This window comes from Coenobita brevimanus, chromosome 111 (assembly GCF_032717465.1).
Source record: "Coenobita brevimanus isolate Jiangsu-jjx chromosome 111, ASM3271746v2, whole genome shotgun sequence".
In the NCBI taxonomy this organism is placed as follows: domain Eukaryota; kingdom Metazoa; phylum Arthropoda; class Malacostraca; order Decapoda; family Coenobitidae; genus Coenobita; species Coenobita brevimanus.
The window spans coordinates 5951560-5975997 of NC_137064.1; the positions used below are offsets into that span (position 1 = coordinate 5951560).

The 24438-nt window shown below is 42.5% G+C and overlaps 1 protein-coding gene across 1 annotated transcript; it reads right to left on the reverse strand.

Annotated features, from left to right (window-relative positions):
- Nucleotides 1-6075: 6075 nt before the first annotated feature.
- Nucleotides 6076-17939, reverse strand: LOC145417763 (axonemal dynein light intermediate polypeptide 1-like). Its single transcript, XM_080286370.1, has 8 exons — nucleotides 17859-17939; nucleotides 15461-15527; nucleotides 14854-14957; nucleotides 13105-13237; nucleotides 12352-12409; nucleotides 10087-10279; nucleotides 9078-9170; nucleotides 6076-6114 (listed from the first exon to the last, which is right to left on the reverse strand). The coding sequence occupies exons 1-8, from the start codon at nucleotides 17937-17939 to the stop codon at nucleotides 6076-6078; spliced, it is 768 nt and encodes a 255-aa protein (XP_080142496.1).
- Between the last annotated feature and the right edge of the window lie 6499 nt (nucleotides 17940-24438).

The following is a 24438-nucleotide window of genomic DNA, read 5'->3' on the forward strand; positions in this document are numbered from 1 at the left end:
GAGAAAGAAAATAAACAAAAAGAAACTCAGTTATCGCGTGCCAGCAATGAAGTAAAAAAAGACGTCATAGCAATAAAGGAGGTGGTTATTAGTCTCCACCTGTTACATAGGTGGAGATTGTTGCTTTCGCTAGCTGGTATTATTATTCCTGCCTCAGAGTCTCGCAATGATTCCGGGAGAACCGGAGACTGGGCAAGGAATCTGGAGGGTCCAGGTTATGTGTCCTGACATGGGCCAATGCTGATAGGGAAAAAATCCAAATCCTTTATGCGCAGCGGAAGCGCATGTCAGAAAAGAATCGTATCAGTATATATTATGTTGTGAACGAGATAAGTTTGTCGTGTCTAATGGAGATTTTATTACGAACTGTGCAAGGAATCTGAATGGCCCAGGTTATGTGTCCTGGTATGGGCCATTGCTGATAGAAAAAATCCAAATTTCCCCAATGGGGTCATAGTTATTGTAAGAAACAGTAGGTGGAGACTGGTGACTGTCCACAGAACAGTTACAGAATTCTAGTTATATTATTATTATTATTATTATTATTATTATTATTATTATGACTTATTGTTGTTGTTAGTTTTTCTAGTTTCGTAGGTAGTTTGCTTATGTGTTCTTTTTTAGTGTGTTGTTTCCTACGCCAGCGAAGTTGGAGAAGGTTATGTGTTCACCAGTGTGTGTGTTTGTCCTCAAGATTTCAAAAAGCTATAGGTGGATTTTAATTAAATATTGTGGATATGTGGGTCATGGGCCAAGGATGAATTTACTGATTTTTGGTGGTGGTCTGAGTTGTCTGGTATACCCGCTGGCGGAGGCGCACGCGCCATCTGAGTCAAGGTTTTATGGGCCTTGATCTGAGTCTCCGAGTGCGCTTAATATCTTGTAGTTTTGCGTGTATTTTTGTGACATTTTCCGTCAGTTAGTTTTACGTTAGCATAATCCTTTTTTTTTTTTTTTTTTTTTTTAATCGTCCTTTGTGCAAGAATTTCTTCAGTCAGATAATGTGTCATCTCATCTAGTGGTGAATATCCTGTCTGCTGGTTCGGTATGCTGGAGTGGAGGATCATTTTACAGGCTTGGGAATTTAGTTAAATACTACTGTGGTTATGTTCATTTCTTGTGGCGTTACTCAAGGCCATTAATGTGTAATCACTTTTATAACTCCTTCAGTCCGGTGGCTGTTTAATTACTACTACTACTACTACTTATTGTTATTATTATTGTTGTTGTTATTATTATTATTATTATTATTATTATTATTATTATTATTGTAGTAGTAGTAGTAGTGGTGGTGGTGGTATTTTTTATTATTATAATCCATCCATCCATCATCCAATCCTACATTGCCCTATGAGGAGCGTAGGAGCCCGGGGCTAAGCAAGTTAGTCTTGACATTTAAGATCAGAGTGACCAGCCTCACTCATCCCTGAGTGGCATTACATAAGCAATTAACCCCAACCATCCCTTGAATATAAACCTTTGGCTCAATCCGATTGGAGCACCGTAAGTACCCACTAAACCACCAGGCGCCAAAGTTTGGTTATATGGTTACCAACCAGCGTATATTATTATTATTAATGTTATGTTAGTGGTAGTAGTACAGGCATCGTCATTTTTGTTATTATTATTATTATCATTATTATTATTATATTAATGGTAGTAGTATCATCGTCATCGTCGTTTTTTATTATTATTGTTATTATTAGCATTAGTGTTATTATAATCATTATCATTATTAATATTTTTAGCTACCTCCAGACGATTTTCTTGAGCTTTTGGGAGGCCGCGTGTAGTGCGGGGGTAAGTGAACGCTTTATCCCTCCACTTCGAAAAGTCTGTTGAAGTAAATCAAATCGTCGGCAGTGAAACTCTTTAACCCCTGAAATTTGAGGGTTAAGATGGCGGATCGTGTGGGATGGGACACACACACACACACACACACACACACACACACACACACACACACACACACACACACACACACACACACACACACACACGTACGTACGTACCTACCCACCTACCTACCTACCTACATAAATACTGTACATACATACATACATACCTGCACACACACACACATACACACACACACACGTACAGTACATACCTACCCACCTACCTACCTACCTACCTACCTACATACATACATACCTGCACACACACACACACACACACACACACACACACACACACACACACACACCTACATACATACATACTGTACATACATACCTGCACACACACACACACACACACACACACACACACACACACACACGTACGTACGTACGTACCTACCCACCTACCTACCTACCTACATAAATACTGTACATACATACATACATACCTGCACACACACACACATACACACACACACGTACAGTACATACCTACCCACCTACCTACCTACCTACCTACATACATACATACCTGCACACACACACACACACACACACACACACACACACACACCTACTTACATACATACACGCACGCACGCACACACACACACACACACACACACACACACACACACACACACACACACACACACACACACACACACACACACAGTAACAACTGATCTAAAGGCTGACCGTTTGACTTTGCCCTGTGCCCCTGACCTTCGATGGTTCTCAAGATCGAATCCCTTCCTCCTTGCTTTATCCTGAACACTGCCACAAAGTCGAAATCAGATCGGAAGTGTTTAAGTGCGCCCTGCCATGTGACCCTGACCTCGGACCTTCCCCTTTGACCTTTGACATTTGACTTTCAACATCTCGAAGAATTTTTTGTCATTTTTTTTTTCATTTTTCCTTTTCTTTTTCACATCTTTGTTTCTTTCGCATTTTCTTCTTCCTTCCTTCTTTCCTTCCTTCCTTCCTTCCCTCCTTCCTTCCTTCCATCCTTCCTTCTTTACATTCTTTTAGCATTAGAATGGATGAGTGAGTGGGTAGGATGAGCTGAGACGCGGAAGCCCGTATTCCTAAACATCTTTTCCTAAGCGATTTATTATGCTTATTATACCTTACTGTCCTCTTCAGTTTTGCGTAAATTCTTCTAATAACGCCTCACTTTACATACATAACATGGAAAAGGATATAAACCAGGTATGTATGTAAAAATAAATCGCTAAGGAGGTGTTAGAGAGCGTCTTTAACCTCCAAGAATACAAGCCGTAGTGAGTAGGTACTGTATACTCATTTTGGCCGTGGGTGTATCGTGGTGTTCATGCCTAAGAGGATGAGACGGGAAATTCATGATTGCAGGATAAATAGTTCACGTATAATTAATGTGTGTGTGTGTGTGTGTGTAAGGAAGAAGGAACCAAAGGCCAGATAATAATGTCGAAATAATGCAACTTAATTCCAGGATGCAGAAATCAGCCAAGATAAGAAAAATGATAAAAGATGAAGTGGGTGAGCTGTGTTGAGGCGACAGGTGGAGCAACACGAAATATGGATGGAAAAATAGAGGTGATTCTGAAGGCACGGTGGAGTAATATGGGTAGAGTATGACTGAGTAGGATAAGCAGAGTAAGATATGTAGGATGGGTAGAGAAAGATAGGTGAGTTTTCCTGTAGAACTTATATTTCTCCTCTGCATCCTTTCCACTTTGCCCTGCGTCCCATTCTCTCTCTCTCTCTCTCTCTCTCTCTCTCTCTCTCTCTCTCTCTCTCTCTCTCTCTCCATACAACTTTACACCCCACTCCACCCTCACTCCTTCCCTCCCCTCTCACTTTCCTCTCTGTCTCCTTTCCTTATTACACATTTTATTCACTTAGCGCTCCACATCACTCCACCCCACTTACCCTACCCCTTCCCCCTCCACTGTACAGTATATATCCAGTTCCTTAGTCATCACATCAGAATACATCACCCATGGGCAGAGAAGCATACCAAGCCTCTCTTAGCATAGAAATATTAAGGAGAAAATCGTCTATGGTGAGCACACGCAGCTTCTCTCAGTGTAGGAACAGCAATTAAAGAGAATTACCTAGTTATGGACAGCTAGAGAAACACAGCAGGCCTCTCTCGGCTTAGGAATATGAAAGCGTGAATCATGTAAGGGTAGAGAAACATAACGAAGTCTCTCTCAGCGTAGGATATTACTCAGCAGATGTAAGTGAGAAGTAAAACAACTGAAATGTTAGGGGAGCTTTTGTCCCTGAACCAAAATAGGTAAGTTGATCCATACTCTATGCTCTTGAGAGAAAACGGCTTTATGGAGTGACTCGTGAAAATTGTGGGCCGGCGGTTGCTGTGACGAAACTACCATTAACCGCCACAGTAGATCACTATTATTTTTGTTCTTGCTATTTACAGACAATTTTTTAGCTTTGGGGACATGCATATTGGAGTGGAGTGAAGGTTGCTTGTAACTCCTTGACTGCGATAGTTTTCCTTGCAGTATGGATTTATTTTTGTTTTCCTTCTCATCTCCCCCCCCCCTCCGAAAAAAATAATGAAATAGCAGGAATGTAGGAAGATGCGTCATCGTTCTGAAGTTGTAATCTGTCAGCCAAAGGACGTCATGTTTACCGTATTCATGCCATCAACGGACGATTTTATTTAACCAGACTGACTTTTCAAACTGGAGAGGTTAGTTATGGCATGCGTTAAGAAAACAGTCTGGTGATAGCAAGGGAATATCTATTATACAGGGTGGTCTGTAAATAGCGCTTCACTTGAAACCATCTGGCGATATTATTCCAGGGATGACAGTGTGCTCTCTCTCTCTCTCTCTCTCTCTCTCGTTAGCTATGGTAATGTTAAGGAATCAGAACAACTGGTCTTTAAACTGAAACTTTCATTTAAACATTTTGCTCCAATAATTTATTTTATTCGTTACAGATTTGCAATACTACCATGAATGTAACGTATATTGATTTCACAGTAGGTGTAATAGTAGTTGAATTATTATTATTATTATTATTATTATTATCATTTGTAGTAGTAGTAGTAGTAGTAGTAGTAGCTTCTTCCTTTCAAGGGATAGGGAGGGAGCTGAGGGATGTTTGTATAATCGGGTAGCGGAGCCAGTCCAGTAAATTGGTGCCACCGCGAGAAGGCGTCCGTCTCTAGTACCCACAGTGCCGAGAATAATTGTCTGATTAGAAGAAGGATACGATATAATGAAGAACTCATGTTGTAATCTTGTTCTTTTTGTTTATTTTAACCGAGTGTTGTATCTTCACACTAAACAGCGTCAGTATGTGTATGTAGATGGTGTTTTTTATCTGACGGAGGTTTATATTCATCTGACGGAGGTTTGTACTCATCTGACGGAGGTTTGTATTCATCTGAAGGAGGTTTGTTTTTTCTGACGGAGGTTTGTATTCATCTGACGGAGGTTTGTATTCATATAACGGAACTGGACTACTTATAGCTTGAATATTAAGTCGTGGTTGCGTGAAATTCGAGGAGGTTTAGTCATGCTGTAGGAATGAGTGTCCTTGGCTATTAGCTAAATTTATGCTCCAATCTAACTGTGCCTCGCCATCAACTACTCTGAAAAGGGGTGACGGATCTTTGTCAGGCGAAGACAGACCAACTATAATACCAGCAAGCAGACACCTACTGTGGAACCAGCAACTCGCTAATACAATACAAGTGTCGTAACAGTAACAGTGGATGGTGATGTGAAAAATGGTGAAGTGGAAACAAGTGTGTCTCAGAAATTGAAGGGTGAACAAACACAGACATTTTGCTGTTTGACGCTTTGAGGTGTGACTGTATCTAGCAAGTCAGTCTCCAAGAACAGGATAAACAGGGGAGTAAGCACGCGTCACTCATATTGATGATCTTGCATGAAAAAGAAAAAGTTAACTGTTTTACACTAAGGAATTTCTCTAGGTAATATAGTCATTTAGTGGAACGGTACCAAGAAAATTCTGTGTAGTTTAGTCAGTCGTAGTTGTAAAATGATTAAGCATTGTGATTTTTATGTCTGCACGCTTCCATACCTTGCTTGTTGGGATTGGAAGTGATTGACAAGGAAGTACTACTGCAGGATTATTATTTAATATGAACTAACGCGGTGACACACACTGAGAGGCGAGCTTAGTTGATTTATGAGTTGCGGCTGGAGAGGAGTGTCTCTATCAGCACCTGTGGACGAGGAGAGTCAGGTTAGGATAGGTCAGGGTAGGTCAGGTTAGGTTGAACAATGTCAGGTTAGGTCAGGTCGTGTAAGGTAAGGTTGTTAACTAAATCTAGGCTGCGTTTGGTTGTAGGTCGTTAGATCAGGTTAGGCTCAAGTTAGGTAAGATTATGACTGTTTAAATATGGTTTGGTGTGATGAGACTGGAGTGGATAATGTTTTCTTGAGTTGGTTTAGGTTAGGATTGGTTTAGTAAGATGGAAGGTAAGGAAAGTGATGGTTGGATATGATACGTGACAGTGTTAGCGAAATGTGGAAGTCTATCTATCTATTGTCAGACGCCTTAATCCCGCAAGGGGTGGCCACAAACAAATCGCCTCCATGTAAGCCTGTCTCCTGCCATTTTACTGCCTTCCCCCTCACACACCCCTCTCTCATATACCTTTCCACACCATCCTCCATCTCATCCTCGGCCTCCCCCTCCCTCTCCTCCCCCTCCAAGTCACATACACTCTCCTCGTTAGTCTTTCGTTCTCCGTCCTCTCCACATGGCCGAACCACCTCATTGTATTTCTCCCAGTGCTTTCTGTTACATGCACATCCACACCACAACGCTCTTTTACTTCCTAATTTGTCAGTCTGTCACTCCATGTAACTCCACATGCTCCTTTCAGATAACTCATTTCCACTGCTCTCACTCTTGACTTGTGACCTTCCAACAAGGTCCAAGCTTCACTTCCATAGGTTAGAGCTGGTATCACAATACTGTCATGCAGTAACTTTTTTGCTTCCATGCTCACATCCCTATTTCTTATCACTGCCTTCAAAGAACCAGCAACCTTTCTTCCTTGTTGTACCCTTTCAAGCACTTCATCCTCCAAACTTCCATCCTTATTCATCACACTACTCAGTACGTACATGCACTCACATTCTCCATGTCATTATCATCCAACCTCACTGTATGTTCGGTGACTTCATTTCTCTCGAAGACCATTGAAACTGGAAATTGAGGAGGTGAAATCATTTACTAAGGGAAGAAGTGGATTGATGAACCATATAACAAGAGTTGCATCCCCTTTATTTTTATTTGAAATATCACGGAATGGTTTTATCCAGTAGACATTATGAAGAACGTTTTTGTGTGGATCATTTGCCAGTGAGGATGAACCAAGAATTTTGAAGGTGTAAATGAATGAATGGATGTGTGACCTGTTATCACTGGGGACTTTAAGGTTACTTCTACTTTTGTGCGTTCCTGTTCCTATTTCTGTATCCCTCTCAGCTCATGTATAGTGGGAAATGGGTCGGTGATGATGATGGCAATTACATTAGATTAGATTTGATTTAGTACGAGTCAGTATTATGGAGGAGTGGGTGAGGGGTTATGAAGTTTAGTACAGTATAATAGTTATCCAAATTACTGTTCGATACGTAATTTATTGTGACTTTTATTATGTTCACTTGTCTCCCACCCTCCTTCCAACCATTCTGTTTTTCCAAGCCTCACTCTTCCCCTCTCCATTCCTCTCTGTAGGTACTGTACTGTTACAACACTGCCTTTCCCCCTATCTTCTCCCTTATCACCCTTACCCCTTCCCCTCACCCTCTCCCTATCCTCCTTCCCTTCTTTCTCCCTTCCTCCTTAGACTATATTGTACATCTCTTATCTATCCCCGTCCCCTTCCCATCTTTAACTACCCCGCTCTCACCTTAACCCTTCCCTCCCTCTCCCTCTCTACCTTGTTCCTATATTTCCTTTTCTACCTCTCACCCTCCGTCTCTCCCTTCTCCTTATTCTTACTCTTCCTCCATACCTTTACTATGTACCCATCATCCCTTCCTCCTCCGTACCCTCACCCTCTCCCTAACCCTTACCCTTACCCTCATCCTTACCCTTACCCTCACTCATGCCTTCCCTGCCTCTGTCTCTCCCGTCCTATACTTTAAAACCCCTCTCCCTTCCTCCCAAACCTCTCCCCATTCCTTTTGCTTCTTCCTACATCCCTCACTCCCCCTCTCCCCCACCTTTCCCATTCTCCCTGTTTCCCTTGGCCTTTCTTATACTTTCTTTCCCAGTCGATTCTGCCTCCGTCCACCCCTGCTTCCCACTCCTCTCTCACTTTGCCTTTATCCTCCTCCTCCTCCATCATATCTTTTCTCCCACACGTCATCCCTCTTTCTTGTCCCCTTACTACCTCCCTCATTCCCTCCCTTTCTCCCTCCTTCCTCCCTCTTGTCACAGTCCTTCCCATCCTTCCTGCCTTTCCTCTTTCACCCTTGTTCTCCCTCCCTCCCTCATTTCCTCCCCTTCTCCCACCTTCCTCCTCCTTGTCCCTCCCACCCGTCCTGCCTTTCTTCCTCCACCCTCGTGGTCTACCTCCCTCCCTCAAATCCTCCCTCTCTCCCTCCTGCCTCTCCCTTGTCAGAGTTACTCCCACCCTTCCTCCCTTTTCTTCCTCCTACTCTTCCTCCCTCCCTCCCCCCTCCTCCAGTCCCTTCGTTCCGCCCTCCTGCTCTCCCTCCCTCCCACCCCTCACCTCTCCCCTCCCCTTCCCCCCTCACCCCTCCCTTTCCCCCCTCCCTCCTCTTCCTTACCTTCCCCCCTCACCTATACCCTCCTCTTCCGTTTCACCCCTCACCCCTGCCCTCCCCTTCCTTTTCACCTTTCTCCTCCTCTTCCCTCCTCACCCTTCCCCTCCCCTTCCCCCTCACCCCTCCATTTCCCTTCTCCCTTCATTCCTCCTCTCCCTTTCCCTTGCCCCCTCCCTCCTCCCCTCCCCTTCCCCCCTCACCCCTCCATTCCCCTTCCCCCCTCACCCCTCCCGTCCTCCCCTTCCCCCTCACCCCCTCATTCCCCTTCCCTCCTCACCCCTTCATTCCCCTTCCCCTCTCACCCCTTCATTCCCCTTCCCCCCTCACCCCTTCATTCCCCTTCCCCCTCACCCTTCCCCTCCCCTCCCCTCCCCCTCACCTGGTACTGCTTCTCTGACCTCTCCAGACACTCCAGCTCCTCAGTGAACAGGGACAGTTGCACCTCCCGCCTCTCCTCCCATCGCCTCCCCACCTGTAGTGTAAGACGGGATTAGCACACACACACACACACACACACACACACACACACACACACACACACACACACACACACACACACACACACACACACACACACACACACACACACACACACACACACTGGTTAAGTATGAAATCAGTGGTCATGTGCCAGTCACCCTCCTTACCAATTCCTTGCCTCCTCTCACTTGCCTTACCCCTTCTTCCCCTCCCCTCACCTGCCTTATCCATTCTCTGTCTCCCGTCACCTGCCTTACCCATTCTCTGCCATACCCCCTTCACCTGCCTTAACCATTCGCTGTCTCCTTTCACCTGCCATACCCATTCTTTGCCTCCTCTCACCTGCCTTACCCATTCCCTGCCTTACCTTTCTTATTCATCCCCCTGCCATACCTCCCTGCCTCACCAGCGTTACTCATTTCATATCGGTCCACCCCCCCCCTTTCCCCGCCTCACCTGCCTTGCCCATCCCCTGCTGTATTTCCCCTTGCCTCACCTGCCTTACCTGTTTCCTAACACTTTCCTCCTGCCTCACTTGCCTTACCCATTTCCTAACCCCCCCCCCCCGCCTCACCAGCCTTGTTCATCCCCTGCTGTATTTCCCCTGCCTCACCTGTTTCCTAACCCATTCCCCCTGCCTCACCTACCTTACCCATTCCCTAACCTCCCCCGGGCTCACCACCCTTGCCCATCTCCTGCTATATTTTCCTTTGCCTCACCTGCCTTACCTATATCCTACCATATTCCATCTGCCTCACCCATTTCCTACCTTTCTTCCCCTGCCTCACGTATTTCTTACTTTTTTTCCCCTGCCTCACGTATTTCTTACTTTTTTTCCCCTGCCTCACCTATTACCTACCATATTTCCTCTGCCTCACCTATTTCCTACCTTATTCCCCATGCCTTACCTGCCTCTTCCACGCCTTGAGCCGCCTGACCTCTGCCTGCAGCTGCGCCACCTGGTCCTGCAGCGTGGTTAGGCAGTACTCCAGCTCGCTCTTGCCCGCCTCCGCCTGCACCGCCTTGCTCGACCCGAAGTTGGCGGCAGAGACGAAGAGGGACTGGAACGCGGCCATCGTCATGTTGGCCTCGTCGCGTACCCTGTGGTGGAAGTGTGGTGGGGATTGTGGTGATGGTAATGTGGTTGTTGTGGCTGGGATTGTGGTGGTAGGGATGCGGTGGTAGTGTGGATGTTGTGGTTGGGTGGGGATATGTATGTGACTGGAATTGTTGTACAATGGTCCCTCACGATTAGTGATGTAATTAGTCAGGCGAAACCATTGCTAAATGCGAAGTATACTTTATATGGGAAAAATATCAACTAGTCTGCGCCCTTCCTCCAAGTCACCCTTTTGACCCCCGATTTCCTACTTTAAGTGCTGAAAATGAAACACAGTATATTCGCAATACGTTATTCAGATACAGTACTGTATGCTTGTACATCTGCTCACCAGCGAAAAACGCCAAATGCTTATCGCTGTGAGAGAAAAAAAATGCACCCAAGGTTGCCAGACGCTCACAACAATGATAACAATGGTGGTCTGATGGCGGACGGGCAAGGCATTTCACGCCCCACATCGCTAAACGCACAAGACAATCGCTAAATGCACGGGATTGGTACCTTTTCTAACCTATCGCTAAACACGAAAATCGCTAATTTTTTTTTGTTTTTTAATGTGTTCGACTCTGGACATTGGCTTTATAGCCTGCTACCAAGGCCCAGAAGTCCTCCCACATACCATACATCTCTACATGTCACCACTTCGGCGCTAACACCCACCGTCAATATTGAATACATGCTAGGGGCTGTATCATACAGGGCTGGTGTATTAATATTAGCGAGGGTATTTTTATGACATGTCGGCGGGTCTTCTGGTAGATCAGTAAAGTCTGATTTAATTAAATTCAAATCCTTAAACTGTTCCCTGCCCCAGCGGGGATTTGAACCTGGGTCCGGCAGGACTGCAGTCCACCTCTCTATCAATTGAGCCACCGCCTCTTGAAACACGTTAAAGGCGAGGGACCACTGTAATTGGGTTAGGGAGTTTAGGGAGTTGAGATTGTGGTAGTAGTAGTAGTAGTTTTTGTAGTAGTAGTAGTAGCAGTAGTGGTAGTAATAGTAGCAGCAGTAGTAGCAGTGGGAGATGAGCAGGGATTTATGGCCGCTGTAATTGTGAGTAATTTTGAGTTCTTTGGTAGTTGTGATTGAGTTCGAGTTATTTTTTTTAGGTGTGACTGGTTGAATTAGTCATTTTTTTTTATATATGTATGATTGTGGCTGTGGTTGATTGAGCAGTGTTGGGCAGCAGTGACTGGCGGAATTATGAACTCGGGTGTTGTGGTGACAGGGGTCGTGGTTGGCAGTGTAGTTGCTGTGATTGACGTAGGGTTATTGGCACTTGTGATTGTGGCTAAACTGGCGCTTTTATGCAGTCGTGAGTGTGATTGAATTAGTGATTTTTGGCAGGTGTGATTGTGGCTGGGTTTTGGCAGCTTGTGGTTGAGATAGTGTTGGTAGTTCTGGTAGGTGTGGTAGGAGAGATGGCCAGTGTCGTATAATTGTGTAATTTGTGGTGGATTGTGGTAATTGTGGTAGGAGCGGTTATGGTTTTCCTTCTCACTTCCCCACTTTCCTCCCACCATCATCCCTTATTTGCCCTCCTTTCCACCTCCTTTCTCCCTTCCTCTTCTTTCCCCTCTCTTTTCTCCCCTTCCTCCCCTCCTTATCTCTCCTCATTCCCTTCCCTTTCACATCTTTATTATTCATCTCCTCCCCTTGACCTCCCTTATCTTCCTCCCTCCTCACTCTTCTCCGTATACCTCTTTCCCTCTCCCTTCTCCCCACTTTCTCTGCTTTCTCTCACCCCCCTCTCTTTCTGTCTTCCCCCCCTTCCCCCCCCTTCTTTCTCACATTTTCTTCCCATCTCCATTCTGTCTTCTGCTTCTCTCCATCCTCCCCCTTTCCCCCTTTGACATTTTTCCTCATCACCACTTCCCCTTCCCTTCCCGTCCCCCCATTCATTTACCTACCCTCTCCCGAATTTCACTGCCCACCTTCTCCCTTTCCTTCGTCCCATCTCCCCACTCCCTCGCCCCTTCCCCCATCCCTTCCACATCCCATTTCCTTTCTCCCCATTCTTCCCACTTCCTCCTTCCCTCCCCCATCATCTCACCGTGACAGCAGCAGGCCCCTCTCCGGACAGTCAAGGGTCACCTGTCGAATGAGCTCGTCTGTAGGGGTGAGGGAGGGACAGGTGTGAGACGGTAGAGCACGTATATTACTGGGTATAAACAGGCAGGGAAGCATTGTATGTATAGAAACACGTTATATAAACAGTACCATATATATAAACTCCATATATATACAGAGTCTTCTATACAGTGAGGCAGGGACAGATATGAGATGGGGGGGGGAGGTTGGAACACGTGTAGTGAGGGTTACAAATAAACCAGGACGCATCACATGTCTGGAAACACGTTGTATAAAGACAGTGGACTACATAGGGACACCTTCACGTGGTGGCACCGATATAACTGGATACATCCACTGCATAGCTACACAGACGTCCCTTAACTCCCAGTTTCCCGAAAGAGAGGCGGTGGATTGGAGAAAGGCAACTAGGTTCATGTCCAGACGAGTCTGGAGTCAGGACTACAGCAGCGATAACATAAACAACTCGTCTGTCGGGATGGAGGAGTGCCAGGCAGAGAGGGGGAGGGGGAGGGGTGTTAAGTGAGGTGGTGAGGGATAGACAGCCACTGCAAGTACTGTGTACTCAGGCATTATGTAAAAATATATAAAGTGATATCTATCTATCTGTATATATATATATATATAATATATATATATATATATATATATATATATATATATATATATATATATATATATATATATATATATAATATATATATATATCACTCACCAAAACACTGGCTATACAGTGCCCTCCTGATGGCACAAAGGCCTGTGTGTCGTGCCTGCTGCTCGCGGATCTTGAGGTCCAGCTGCTCCCACAGTTGGATCACACCTGTCCGGCTGGGCGGCTCCCGCGACACCTGGCAAGGGAGAGAGGGAGGAGGACTGCAGGTTTCCTAGTTTTAGTTGAGCTGACCACTATTTTTTATTGTTTTTTTTTTTCTTTATAATTATGTTATTTTTACTGTTACTACTGCTGGTGTTACTACGACTACCACAACTATTCTAGTCGTAGTCTTGGTCGTATTATTATTATCATCATCATCATCATCATCATCATCATCATCATCATCATCCGGACCTCCTTTCCCACCCTTGGGCAGGGTGAGGATTAGGGCAGGGTGAGGTTATTATTATTATTATTATTATTATTATTATCAGTAGTAGTAGTAGTAGCAGTAATAGCAGTAGGGTGGTTTAGGTTAAGTTAGGGTTAGGCTGAAGTAGATCACGTTAGCTTGTTATAGTTACGATAGCAATAGACCGTTAGGATTAAACAACTAGCAAGGTTTGGTGTTAAGTTGTTAGGATTGGGATAGGTTAGGAGTTAAGTTAGGTTGTTTTAAGGGTTAGGATAGGTTAGGTACTAAGTTAGATTGTTAAGGTTAGGATACATTAGGTGCTGAGTTAGTTTTCTTAGTGTCTTAATAAAACGGTTGTTAGGATTAGATTAAGTTAGAATGGTAGTTTGGTTTGCCAGGAGGTGGGTGATGGTTCAGCTGGTATAGTCTCTGTCTCTGTCTGTCTGTCTGTCTCTGTCTGTCTGTCTGTCTCTGTCTGTCTGTCTGTCTGTCTGTCTCTGTCTGTCTGTCTCTCTCTCTCTCTCTCTCTCTCGCCTTGTGCCTGGGGATGCCCTTCGGACTCAGCACTATACTCCTTTCACCTTAATTTGGCCCAGATTTTCGTCCTTTCACAGCACATTTCACGTTGCAAGGAAAAGATACTGCTGTGGCTCTACAGTATATTCTTTTCATAGCACTTCTTCGTGACTGGCATCATGTTCTAGTGTCAGTCCGTTGTTAAAACCTAGCAGTCAAAAAGAAGAGATGACAATTTTAGTCCAGGTTAGAGTAAAAAGAGTATAGGTGATTAATTCAAGTGAGTTCAAACATCTGCACATAATGGTTAATCTATAATCACCCTTATCATCCATCGTTTCTTAAGTTTCAGTAAAGTTCGTAATAAAGAAATTTGGGCCAGATTCTTAAACTTATAATCAGTTCCCTCTGGCAACTTTATTTATTTATTTATATATTTATTTATAGAAGTCAGTGGAGAGTCTTTTTGTGTTTCTTGCTCTTACAAAACGAGTCTTGGTTACGAGAGGAAAATTATCGTAGGTTGCGTGTGTATGTACAGGAAAAACAAGACAAGGGAATTCCCATAATTATCTACCTCTCTTCCAGCAAACCAAATCTGGGGCACAAGAGGCAGTTGAACTTTAAAGATTGTTCGTAAATATGGAACACGAGACCGTATTTCTTTCTCTAGGCTTAAAACATATAAAAGATGGCTGGTCTGTACTCATGTCTTCTCTCATACTTCTATCAAACATTTTATAAACAAATCAGATATGTAGGTGATGAAATATGAAAAACAATACTATGTGTAGTAATAGTTAACATTTATGAAGACTGATTTATCCTGTGAAATTGGTTAGGATATTTTATTCATACGACACTTGCTTTTGACTCACCCGCTGTATCCACTTCTCGTCGCCATCTTCCCACTCGCAGGGGGGGATGAGGACGTCGATTATTTTCTCTCCTCGCTCTCTCTCCGTCTCTTCCTCCACCTCGTCTTCCTCTGAGTGGTCAACAGTGAGAAAAGTAGTGATAGTAAATGAAGGAAGGATAATTTAGTCGTATATAATGGTTAATTTGGTAAGCTTTAGAGAAATTTTTCACACGTCCGCAGTTTGTGATTTTGGCGGGAATTTTGGAGACCACCAGCTGAAGTAAGTTTCAGGTTGAGTTTGCGGTATCAAACAGGTTGGATAAAAATTTTCTTAGAGTTAATTTGGCTTTCTTGTTATAAATCTACCAGTCGCAAATATCCTTTAGTATTTTATCTGTCCATAAGCTACCAATCTGACGGATTTTGTTAATGATGATCCACCGAAATCAGATTCAGACTTTTAAAAATATATTTTTAAAGTATCTGTGCTTTGTACTTTGGCTATAAATCTATGATAAAATAAAAATCTGTCAGTATAATGTAGTGAACATTAATATTAAGGATGTTATTTAGGAAGTTAGAAGTAAAAGAAAAACAAAAACAATTACGATGTGTTGGAACTGTACCTTCGTCAGCTGTTTCCATATCCAGGGCGGCCACCAACTCTTCTAGGTCGTCTTGAGATTCCTCAAGCTGTTGAAATAGTTTGCTTAGTCTCTCTCTCTCTCTCTCTCTCTCTCTCTCTCTCTCTCTCTCTCTCTCTCTCTCTCTCTCTCTCTCTCTAAGTTATCATTTAGCCAGTGTGTATCTTTTCTCAGTGTTCATATTGCCATAAAAGTGTACTCTGCTTAGTGATATATTGTTATAGCTTTAGAGATGCGATGTTGTGTTCATAATTGTTGGTGTTACGCTGGCCGTGCTTTTGAACCCATTCACTCCGAAGTTGTATTTTTAAACTAATCAGGGTACTACCAGGTTGTGTGTGTGTGTGTGTGTGTGTGTGTGTGTGTTTAGGGGGATCTGTGGCTGTGAAAGGGTTAATGAAGGCTACATCAATAGGGCCTATATTCTCTCCCTAACACATTTTCGTAAGTGATTTATTTTTATTAAACCATACTGTCCATCCTTGCATTATTATAAAACCTTCCAATGTCGCCATACTCTGCATAAATATCTTACAAAGGGATATTAACCAGACATATCAAAAACTAAATCGCTGAGGAAAAGGTGGTAGGGAGCTTCCTTACCCGATGAGAATACCACCCAAAGTCCTTGGGGTTGAAAAGTCTCGCTCCTGTAGCTGAATCAAATCGACTGGAGGCAGCAAGATTAAAACAAAAGACTCCGTGGGATTGTGTGTGTGTATGTGTGTTTGTGTGTGTGTGTGTGTGTGTTGGGGTTAACAGTTCTACCTGCAGTTTTGTGTGTGTGTGTGTGTGTGTGTGTGTTGGGATTAACAATTCTACCTGCAGTTTTGTGTGTGTGTGTGTGTGTGTGTGTGTGTGTGTGAATCCTACATAAATGAAATCAAAAGGTAAACTTGAAATCACTTGTGTAAATTTATAATGGAAGGAATGATACTAGCGACACCGTAACCCCTTCAGCCAGTGGACGTCATTTTTATTAGTTTCCTGATGCGTTTTACTCTGTTTGAGATTTTTTTATAACTGAAGCAGTTAGACAAAGCTTTAATAAATCCCTTCAGTGCCAGAAATGAAACTGAATACAGTATATATAATTTTTTAAGAAGCAACATTAGATTACAAAGTCCGTCATAGTGAAGATAATAAAATAGGTGTTATATAGATACATTATAGTTAGTTTGTTTTCACCCGACAGAACTGGCTCACTCCCTTAAGTTGATTACTAACTTGTGGTTGTATGAATTTCGAAGAGAGTTATGAAGTAAGAACGAATATCCTTGGTTACTAGTCAAATCCACCCTCCAGCCTGACTATGCTATACTCATTTTACTCGAACGTGGCCTAAAACTGACATTTTTCCACCTTGAATGCCTGTAGCAATAGAATAACACTAGAATATGATGCTAGTCATGAAGAAGTGCTATGGAAATGATGTAGAACTATAGCATTGACTTTCTGCCACTGACCTGTGTGAAATAAGTTACAAAAGGACGAAAAGCTGGGCCAAGTTAAGGTGAAAGGAGTATAGTCCAACAACTAAGCTGGAAGGGTTTGGGGTCTTGGTCAGGTTAAAGGCAGAATAGTAACATTTTTTAATAAACTCGTAATTTCGAAGGTTTGAACGGCGTGAATTTTGTCCAATTTGTCAGGGCAGGCTGCTGGTAGTTCCCCTTCCTTTACTCTGTCTTGACCTACTTTATGCATTCCTAAAACCCTGTGTATTAGTGAGAAATTGGGCTGGCGTGATGGGGTGAGGGAGCAGTTTAAGACAGCGAACAGTGAGGTGCTGTTATGATTGTGTGTGAGAAATTAGACATAATACAAATTAAAGATAGAATACAAATAAAGCTATCTTACAGTGAGGTGTTATGAAGTCTGTGAGACATAAAAGATAAGATACAAATTAAAGATAGAAAACAAATAAAGCTATCTTACAGTGAGGTGTTATGAAGACCGTGAGAAATAAAAGACAGAATACAAATTAAAGATAGAATACAAAATAAGTCTATCTTACAGTGTGGTGTTATGAAGGCTGCGTGAGAAATTAAAGATAGGCCACAAACTAAATCCATCTTACACTGAGCTGTTGTGAAGGCTGTGTGGGAAATTAAAGATAGGCCACAAATTAGAGATAGGCCACAAACTAAATCCATCTTACACTGAGCTGTTGTGAAGGCTGTGTGGGAAATTAAAGATAGGCCACAAATTAGAGATAGGCCACAAACTAAATCCATCTTACACTGAGCTGTTGTGAAGGCTGTGTGGGAAATTAAAGATAGGTCACAAATTAGAGATAGGCCACAAACTAAATCCATCTTACACCGAGATGTGAAGGCTGTGTGGGAAATTAAAGATAGGCCACAAACTAAATCCATCTTACACTGAGATGTTGTGAAGGCTCCAGGTGCCCGTCTTGAGTCACTCTGATGGGCTGGTCGAGTTGTAGCAGACCGTCACTCATCTCAGCAGTGGGTGGCTCCCTGGACTCACTCTTAGATGGATGAAAGCATGTGGTGTTAGCTGCAGTGCAATACTAGATTTGTACCTATTATTTACTTATCACTTTTCTTTTTTTTTTATGGGAGAGGATCAGCAGCATTTTTTTTTCTCTCTCTCTCTCTCTCTCTCTCATTCTCTCCTCTCCATAGTCCATACCTTCTTCTCTTCCTCATTCTCTCCTTTCCATATCTTCACCATCTCCCTCGTTCTCTCCTCTCCATACCTTTTTCTCTTCCTCATTCTCTCCTCTCCATACCATCTTTTCTCCCCATTCTCTCCTCTCCATACCTTGTTCTCTCCCTCATTCTCTCCTCTCCATACCTTTTTCTCCCTCATTCTTTCCTCTCCATACCTTCTTCTCTCTCAATTCTCTCCTCTCCATACCTTCTTCCCTCCCTCATTCTTTCCTCTCCATACCTTCTCTCCCTCAGTCTCTCCTCTCCATACCTTCTCCTTCTCTCCCTCCCTCTTTCCTTCTCCTTCTCTCTCCTTCTTCGCCTCTCACACACTCTGTAACTAACATTTTTTCATATTTTTCACTTGTTATTGTTTTCACTTGTTTGCATTCGTTTTTTCTTTCTTCCCTATTTCATTCCTGTTTGCTCAGTTACCTTTATATCACGCTTTTTTCTGATGTCCCCATTTTTCTTTATTTCTTTCCTATTTAATTTCACTTTTCATTCATATTTCAGTTTTCATGTTATTTTAATTTGTTCCCCTTTACTGCACGGTTATTTCTGTTTCCACTTACATCGTGTTACATCCCATGTATCTCGTATTTTACGTTAGTTTCTTTTGTTTATTTATTAAAATACGGGAATGAGGGTTCAGGATGACAATGATGATGATGATGATGATGATGATGGAACCAAATGCCAGTAACCTTCAATAGTTGTCCTAACCAGAGAAAGTTGAACAGTAAGACAAACTCAAAACCCTTGCATTTTAATATATTGAGGTTCACTGCACTTGTAAAACTGCAGGTAGAAAGAAGTTTTGTAATACATCGGGTACGCCTTCTTCATTATTAAATAGCACTTCTCACTCTGATCCCTTCAATATGAGTCGCTGCTCCAAATAGGAGAAATCTTTAGGTATTTGCTTTATATATATATATATATATATATATATATATATATATATATATATATATATATATATATATATATATATATATATATATATATATATTTCTTTCACAGTGTTATCTAACACCTCAAACTTTTCCCTTTCCTTCCCATTTCTAGCCCACTGTTACCATTACGTCTTCCGTTAATCCATAATATCCTTTTCCCTCAGATATTACCATTCCTGTCGCTCTGTCTTTCTTTAATACTCACGCTAATTTAGTCCATCTCCGTCTGTAGGCTAATCTCTCGCATTTCATTTAACGCATCCCACTATATTCTCTGCCATTTCACCAACTACCTAAAGTTTCACCCTTTCTCTCACTGATGTCACTCTTCCTCATTCTTATATCGCCTTAATATGACGCCTTCCACATTATTTTTCACGTGTATTGGCACAAGTGTCATTTTTTCTCCCTTAATTCATTCGTTACGATGACTTAAATTAGTGTGTTCTTGCTACCTCCAGGCACTTTTATTGATCTTAGGGGAGACATTTTGTAGTGGGAGGGTTGATGGAGATAATACTGTATCCCCTGTTACGAAAACCTCTTCTAAGTTCAGAAAATCGTCTGAAATCATTGCATTGAAGGGGTTACATTTCGCTCTAGCTTCCAGTTTTTCCACTGTCACTGCCCATAGATAATCATCACCTAAACCTTTCTCAGCTACACGTTTGTTCAAATTAGTTACGCCTGGCCAATCAAAGTTTGCGAATAAAGAACAATTTTAATGATAATTATACGAGGCGTGTTAGGCGGAGGAGTACCGAGGTGCTGGGTGGGCGTGAGGCAGCGTTTGTTTACGTTTCCATGGTAACCACTCACGCGAAACTGTTCTGGCTAGTTCGGCGCGGGACTGATAGAGGGAGGCATGTGTGTGTAATTCACCGGGTCGGTCAGGATCACTTATTGTCGTGATCGTCAGCTTTTACCCTCCCGGAAGGGAGCTGAGAGCTCATATAGTCCGATCTAAGGGCCAGGCTGTGACCTTAACACACCCTCACACCCGTCCCCTTGCTCAAAGGGGACAGTAACCACCCACTTCGTCAGTGAAACTTTTCGCAACCTGAGCGAGGCGCGAACTCCCGTCCACCAGTTGGCAAGCGAGAGCGTTACCACTGCACCAGCGAGCGGTGTGTGTGTGTGTGTGTGTGTGTGTATGTGTGTGTGTGTGTGTGCCGAATTATTATTTTTTTTTAATCCTTACTGCCCTCCATGCGCATTTGTTCACTCCTGCCTCCCTGACCCGCATGCGCCTTTCCTAATTGTCATTACACTTGCTCCACCTTCCCCTGCAGACAAACCAGTTCATTAATACAACATTTATTTATTATTAGTATCATGCTGTTATTATGCCAGTCCTGACTTTCAAACACTTTTAAAGCTTCACTAATATACCTTACTTGCATCACTAATTTTCAAGATGATGCTGAGGCGTAAAATTCAGGATAAGTACCTAAGTACAGGGTTTCACGAAATCACCAGAGCCTCCCAGAACGTAACCCTAAGAGAATTCGTAGCACTTTTTTTGTTTTTTTTTATATTTATTTATTTGCATATTACTTCGTAATATGCAGATAAGTAAGTACTAGCATCTGTAATTACTTGAGTCAAAATGAACTGAACAAATCCTTATAATATCTAGGTTTTCCTCTTTTGAGTCTGATTAAGCCGAACAAGCTGTAGATGCCTCCTCTCCTTACTCATGTTTTTATTTTTTTCTCCCACTATCGAACTACCTTGCGTAGGTGCAGTAGTGTTTTTCTCTCGATCCCTGCTATTATGATAGTCGTGGACACTGCAGGAATATCTTGGGTAAGATGTAATAGTGTGTTTCTCCCCATTCCTGCTATTATAACATCCGTGGAAGCTGCAGGAATACACCATTTTTCACACACAGAATGAGGCACTGTTAGGCGTTATAGCTGTGCTTGCCGTGTAAGTCAGAGTTCTATTTGGTTATCATGATCTGGGGGTATTAAGGTAAATATTATATATATATATATAAACCTAAATTAAACCCTTCTGCCATAATTAGATGCACACGCACCACAAGGCAATATATTCTACTTTGTCCCGTCACCCATCAACCCTTTAATTATGATGACCCAATTTATGCTCTTGTAGCCAGCCAATTTATTATTTTCTTTGCATATCCCCCCTCCCCCCCTCTCTCTCTCTCTCTCTCTCTCTCTCTCTCTCTCTCTCTCTCTCTCTCTCTCTCTCTCTCTCCATTTTTCACCAGTAATACTTTGTTAGGCTACTTTCTTATTGGAAGTTAGGTATGATTATTCCCCTGTACAAAGGAAAAGAGGAAAATGAAGTGTGTGGTAATCATAGGGGCATTTGTCTTCTTAGTGTATCAGGAAAAGTATATGTAGGATACTTACTGACAGAGTTAGGGAATAACAGAGGAATTAGTTTGAGAAGAATAGGGAGGTTTTAGGAAAGGAAGAGGTTGTGTACATCAGATATTCATGCTTAGGTCTTTGGTGGAAAAGTTTCTGGAGAAGGGAAAGAAGTTGTATGCAGCTACAAGGATTTAGGGAAAGCATATGACCGGGTACATGGACAAGGAATGTGGAAAATATTAAGAATATATGGAGTACATGGGAAGTTGCTGAATGCCGTGAAGGGTATATATAAGGGTGCTAAGGCTGCAGTGCATGTGGATAGTGAACTGAGTGAATTTTTCTGTTTGAATGTTGGATTGAAACAGGGATGTGTCATGTCTCCATGGTTGTTCGATTTGTATATGGACGGGGTTATAAAAGAGATACAAGGTAGGGCAGTGGATGTTGGAACGGCCCTAGTCAGAGAGGGCAGCGTTTGGAAACTCCCTCGACTGTTGTTTGCAGATGAGACTATTTTTAAGTGAAGACGAAGTGGAACTGCAAGGCTTTGTGAATGAGTGTGGGAGAGTGTGTAAGAAACCGAATCTAAATGTGAATGTAAGGACGAGTAAAGTTATGGTCTTCGAGAGAAACGAGGTCACTGAATGTACAGTGAGGTTGGATAATGAGAAAACGGAAAATGTGAGTGCATTTAAGTACTTGGGTAGTGTGATGAGTAAGGATGGAAGTTTGCTGGGTGAAGTGCCTGAAAGGGTACAACAAGGAAGAAAGGTTTCTGGTTCTTTGAAAGCATTGATAAGAAACAGGGAAGTGAGCACAGAAGTAAAAAATGCGCAGCATGATAGTATTGTGATACCAACTCTATAACGTAAGGAAGTAAAGCTTGGGCTTTGTTGGGGGACATAAGTCAAGCGCGACAGCAGTGGATATGAGTTATTTGAGAGGAGCATGTGGAGTTACATGGAAAGAGACTGACAAATGAGGAAGTTAAGGAGCGTTGTGGTATGGATGTGGATTTGGCAGCGTTAGGAGAAACACATTGCGGTGGTTTGGCCATGTGGAGAGGATGGAGAGTGAGAGACTAACGAGGAGAGTGTATGTGAGCGAGGTTGAGGAGGGAGAAGGAGAGGGAGGCCAAGGATGAGATGGAGGGATAGAGTGGAGAGGTATGTGAGCTGGAAGCAGGGCAGTGAAATGGCGGGGGACCGGGTGACATGGAGGCGATTTGTTTGTGGCCACCCCTTACGAGATGAAGGCGTCTGGCAATAAATAAATTGATAAACTTCCTTATTTGCTCTTGTTCTCTCGCTTTCTTCATTCTTCCTCATTCATTCTTCAATCATTAGTCATTATATATGCCTTTGTATTCCATTACTGGAGAGTTTATTTTTATTTTGTTTTTTTTCACTATGTAGGCGTGACAGTGCCTTTTCACCATCTTGAATGCTGAGTTGGAGCAAGAGATTAACAGTAGAATATGGTGTTAGTCACGAAGAAGTGCAATGGACAGAATGTGGAGCCGCAGCAAGAGGTTAGCACTAAATTATGAAGCTAGTCACGAGGAAGTGCTGTGGAAAGGATGTGGAACCGTTGCAAGAGATTAACACTAGAATACGAAGCTAGTCACGAAGAAGTGCCGTGGAAAAGATGTGGTAGTACCGTGTTATTGTGTCCGTGAGTTATGGGAAAGACACCGCAGCAGGACAAAAACCAGTGCCAAGTTAGGGTAAAAGGACTATGGGCGATTTGCATTCACTTGGGTAATATTTGATCGTAGTGAAGGGGTTAATGAAGGCTCAGACTAACCTCTCCTTTAATATTAACTTGAATGAAATCGTGTGGAGATAGTAATAATGAAATCGGCTGGAGATAGTAATTATGAAATCGTGGAGATAGTAATAAAGAAATCGACTGGAGATAGTAATAATGAAATCGACTGGAGATAGTAATAATGAAATCGTGTGGAGATAGTAATAATGAAATCGGCTTGAGATAGTAATAATGAAATCGTGTGGAGATGGTAGCTAATGATGAAATCGCGTGGAGATAGTAATAATGAAATCGTGTGGAGATAATGAAATCGTCTGGAGATAGTTATAATGAAATCGTCTGGAGATAATAATAATGAAATCGTGTGGAGATAGTTAACAGTGAAATCGACTGGGGACAGTAATAATGCAATCGACAGAAGATAGTAATAATGATCAACTAGCTCCGTTCCTATCATATTTAACCAGCTAATGAGGATTATAAGAATGACCAAACGTTTATTGGAACACTAGCCGAAAACGTCCGCCCGTCGGCTAGCTCCTGCGGTGGGCTGATTGGGCCTTCGGCCAATATACCTAATGTAACTTTTAAACGTACTATTAATTCTAATAAATTATATACCAAAACACTCCCTGGATCATGCTGATTCAGAATATGTATCATATGTGGGGATAGACCCTAAGGGAGCCGAGTTCATATTATAGGTAACAAACATACAAACACTCGCCTTTATTGTTATAGATTTACCTTTGTATGCTAAGGAATGAAAGGAAACTAAAATGTTTCAAAGTATAACTTGCCATTTTATCTGCTGTGGATTTTGGGACACGATGCTTTAAGCTTTCACATAATTTTAAAAATTTGTATTCATACTGGATGTCGTTTTTACAGTGTACAGTTTCTATTAGTACTGTACGGAATAGACAAGACATATACTGTACTTCTTACATTCACAAAAGAAATTATTTAATTCCTTAGTTTCGTCTAATAATAATAACATCCTGCTAGAGTTGAAGTTCAGAAAAACATTAATAATCTTCAGTTAACTGAGGGATATGCAAAATTTGTTTATGGCAGGACCAGTTAATGGAGATCAATATGTATTTTTACCTGTTGACTAGGTTAAACTACTAGTATCATTGTTTGTTGCAAAAGCAACTTGCTTTCCTCCTCTTGATTAACTGTGTGAATATTTGACCAACACTGAG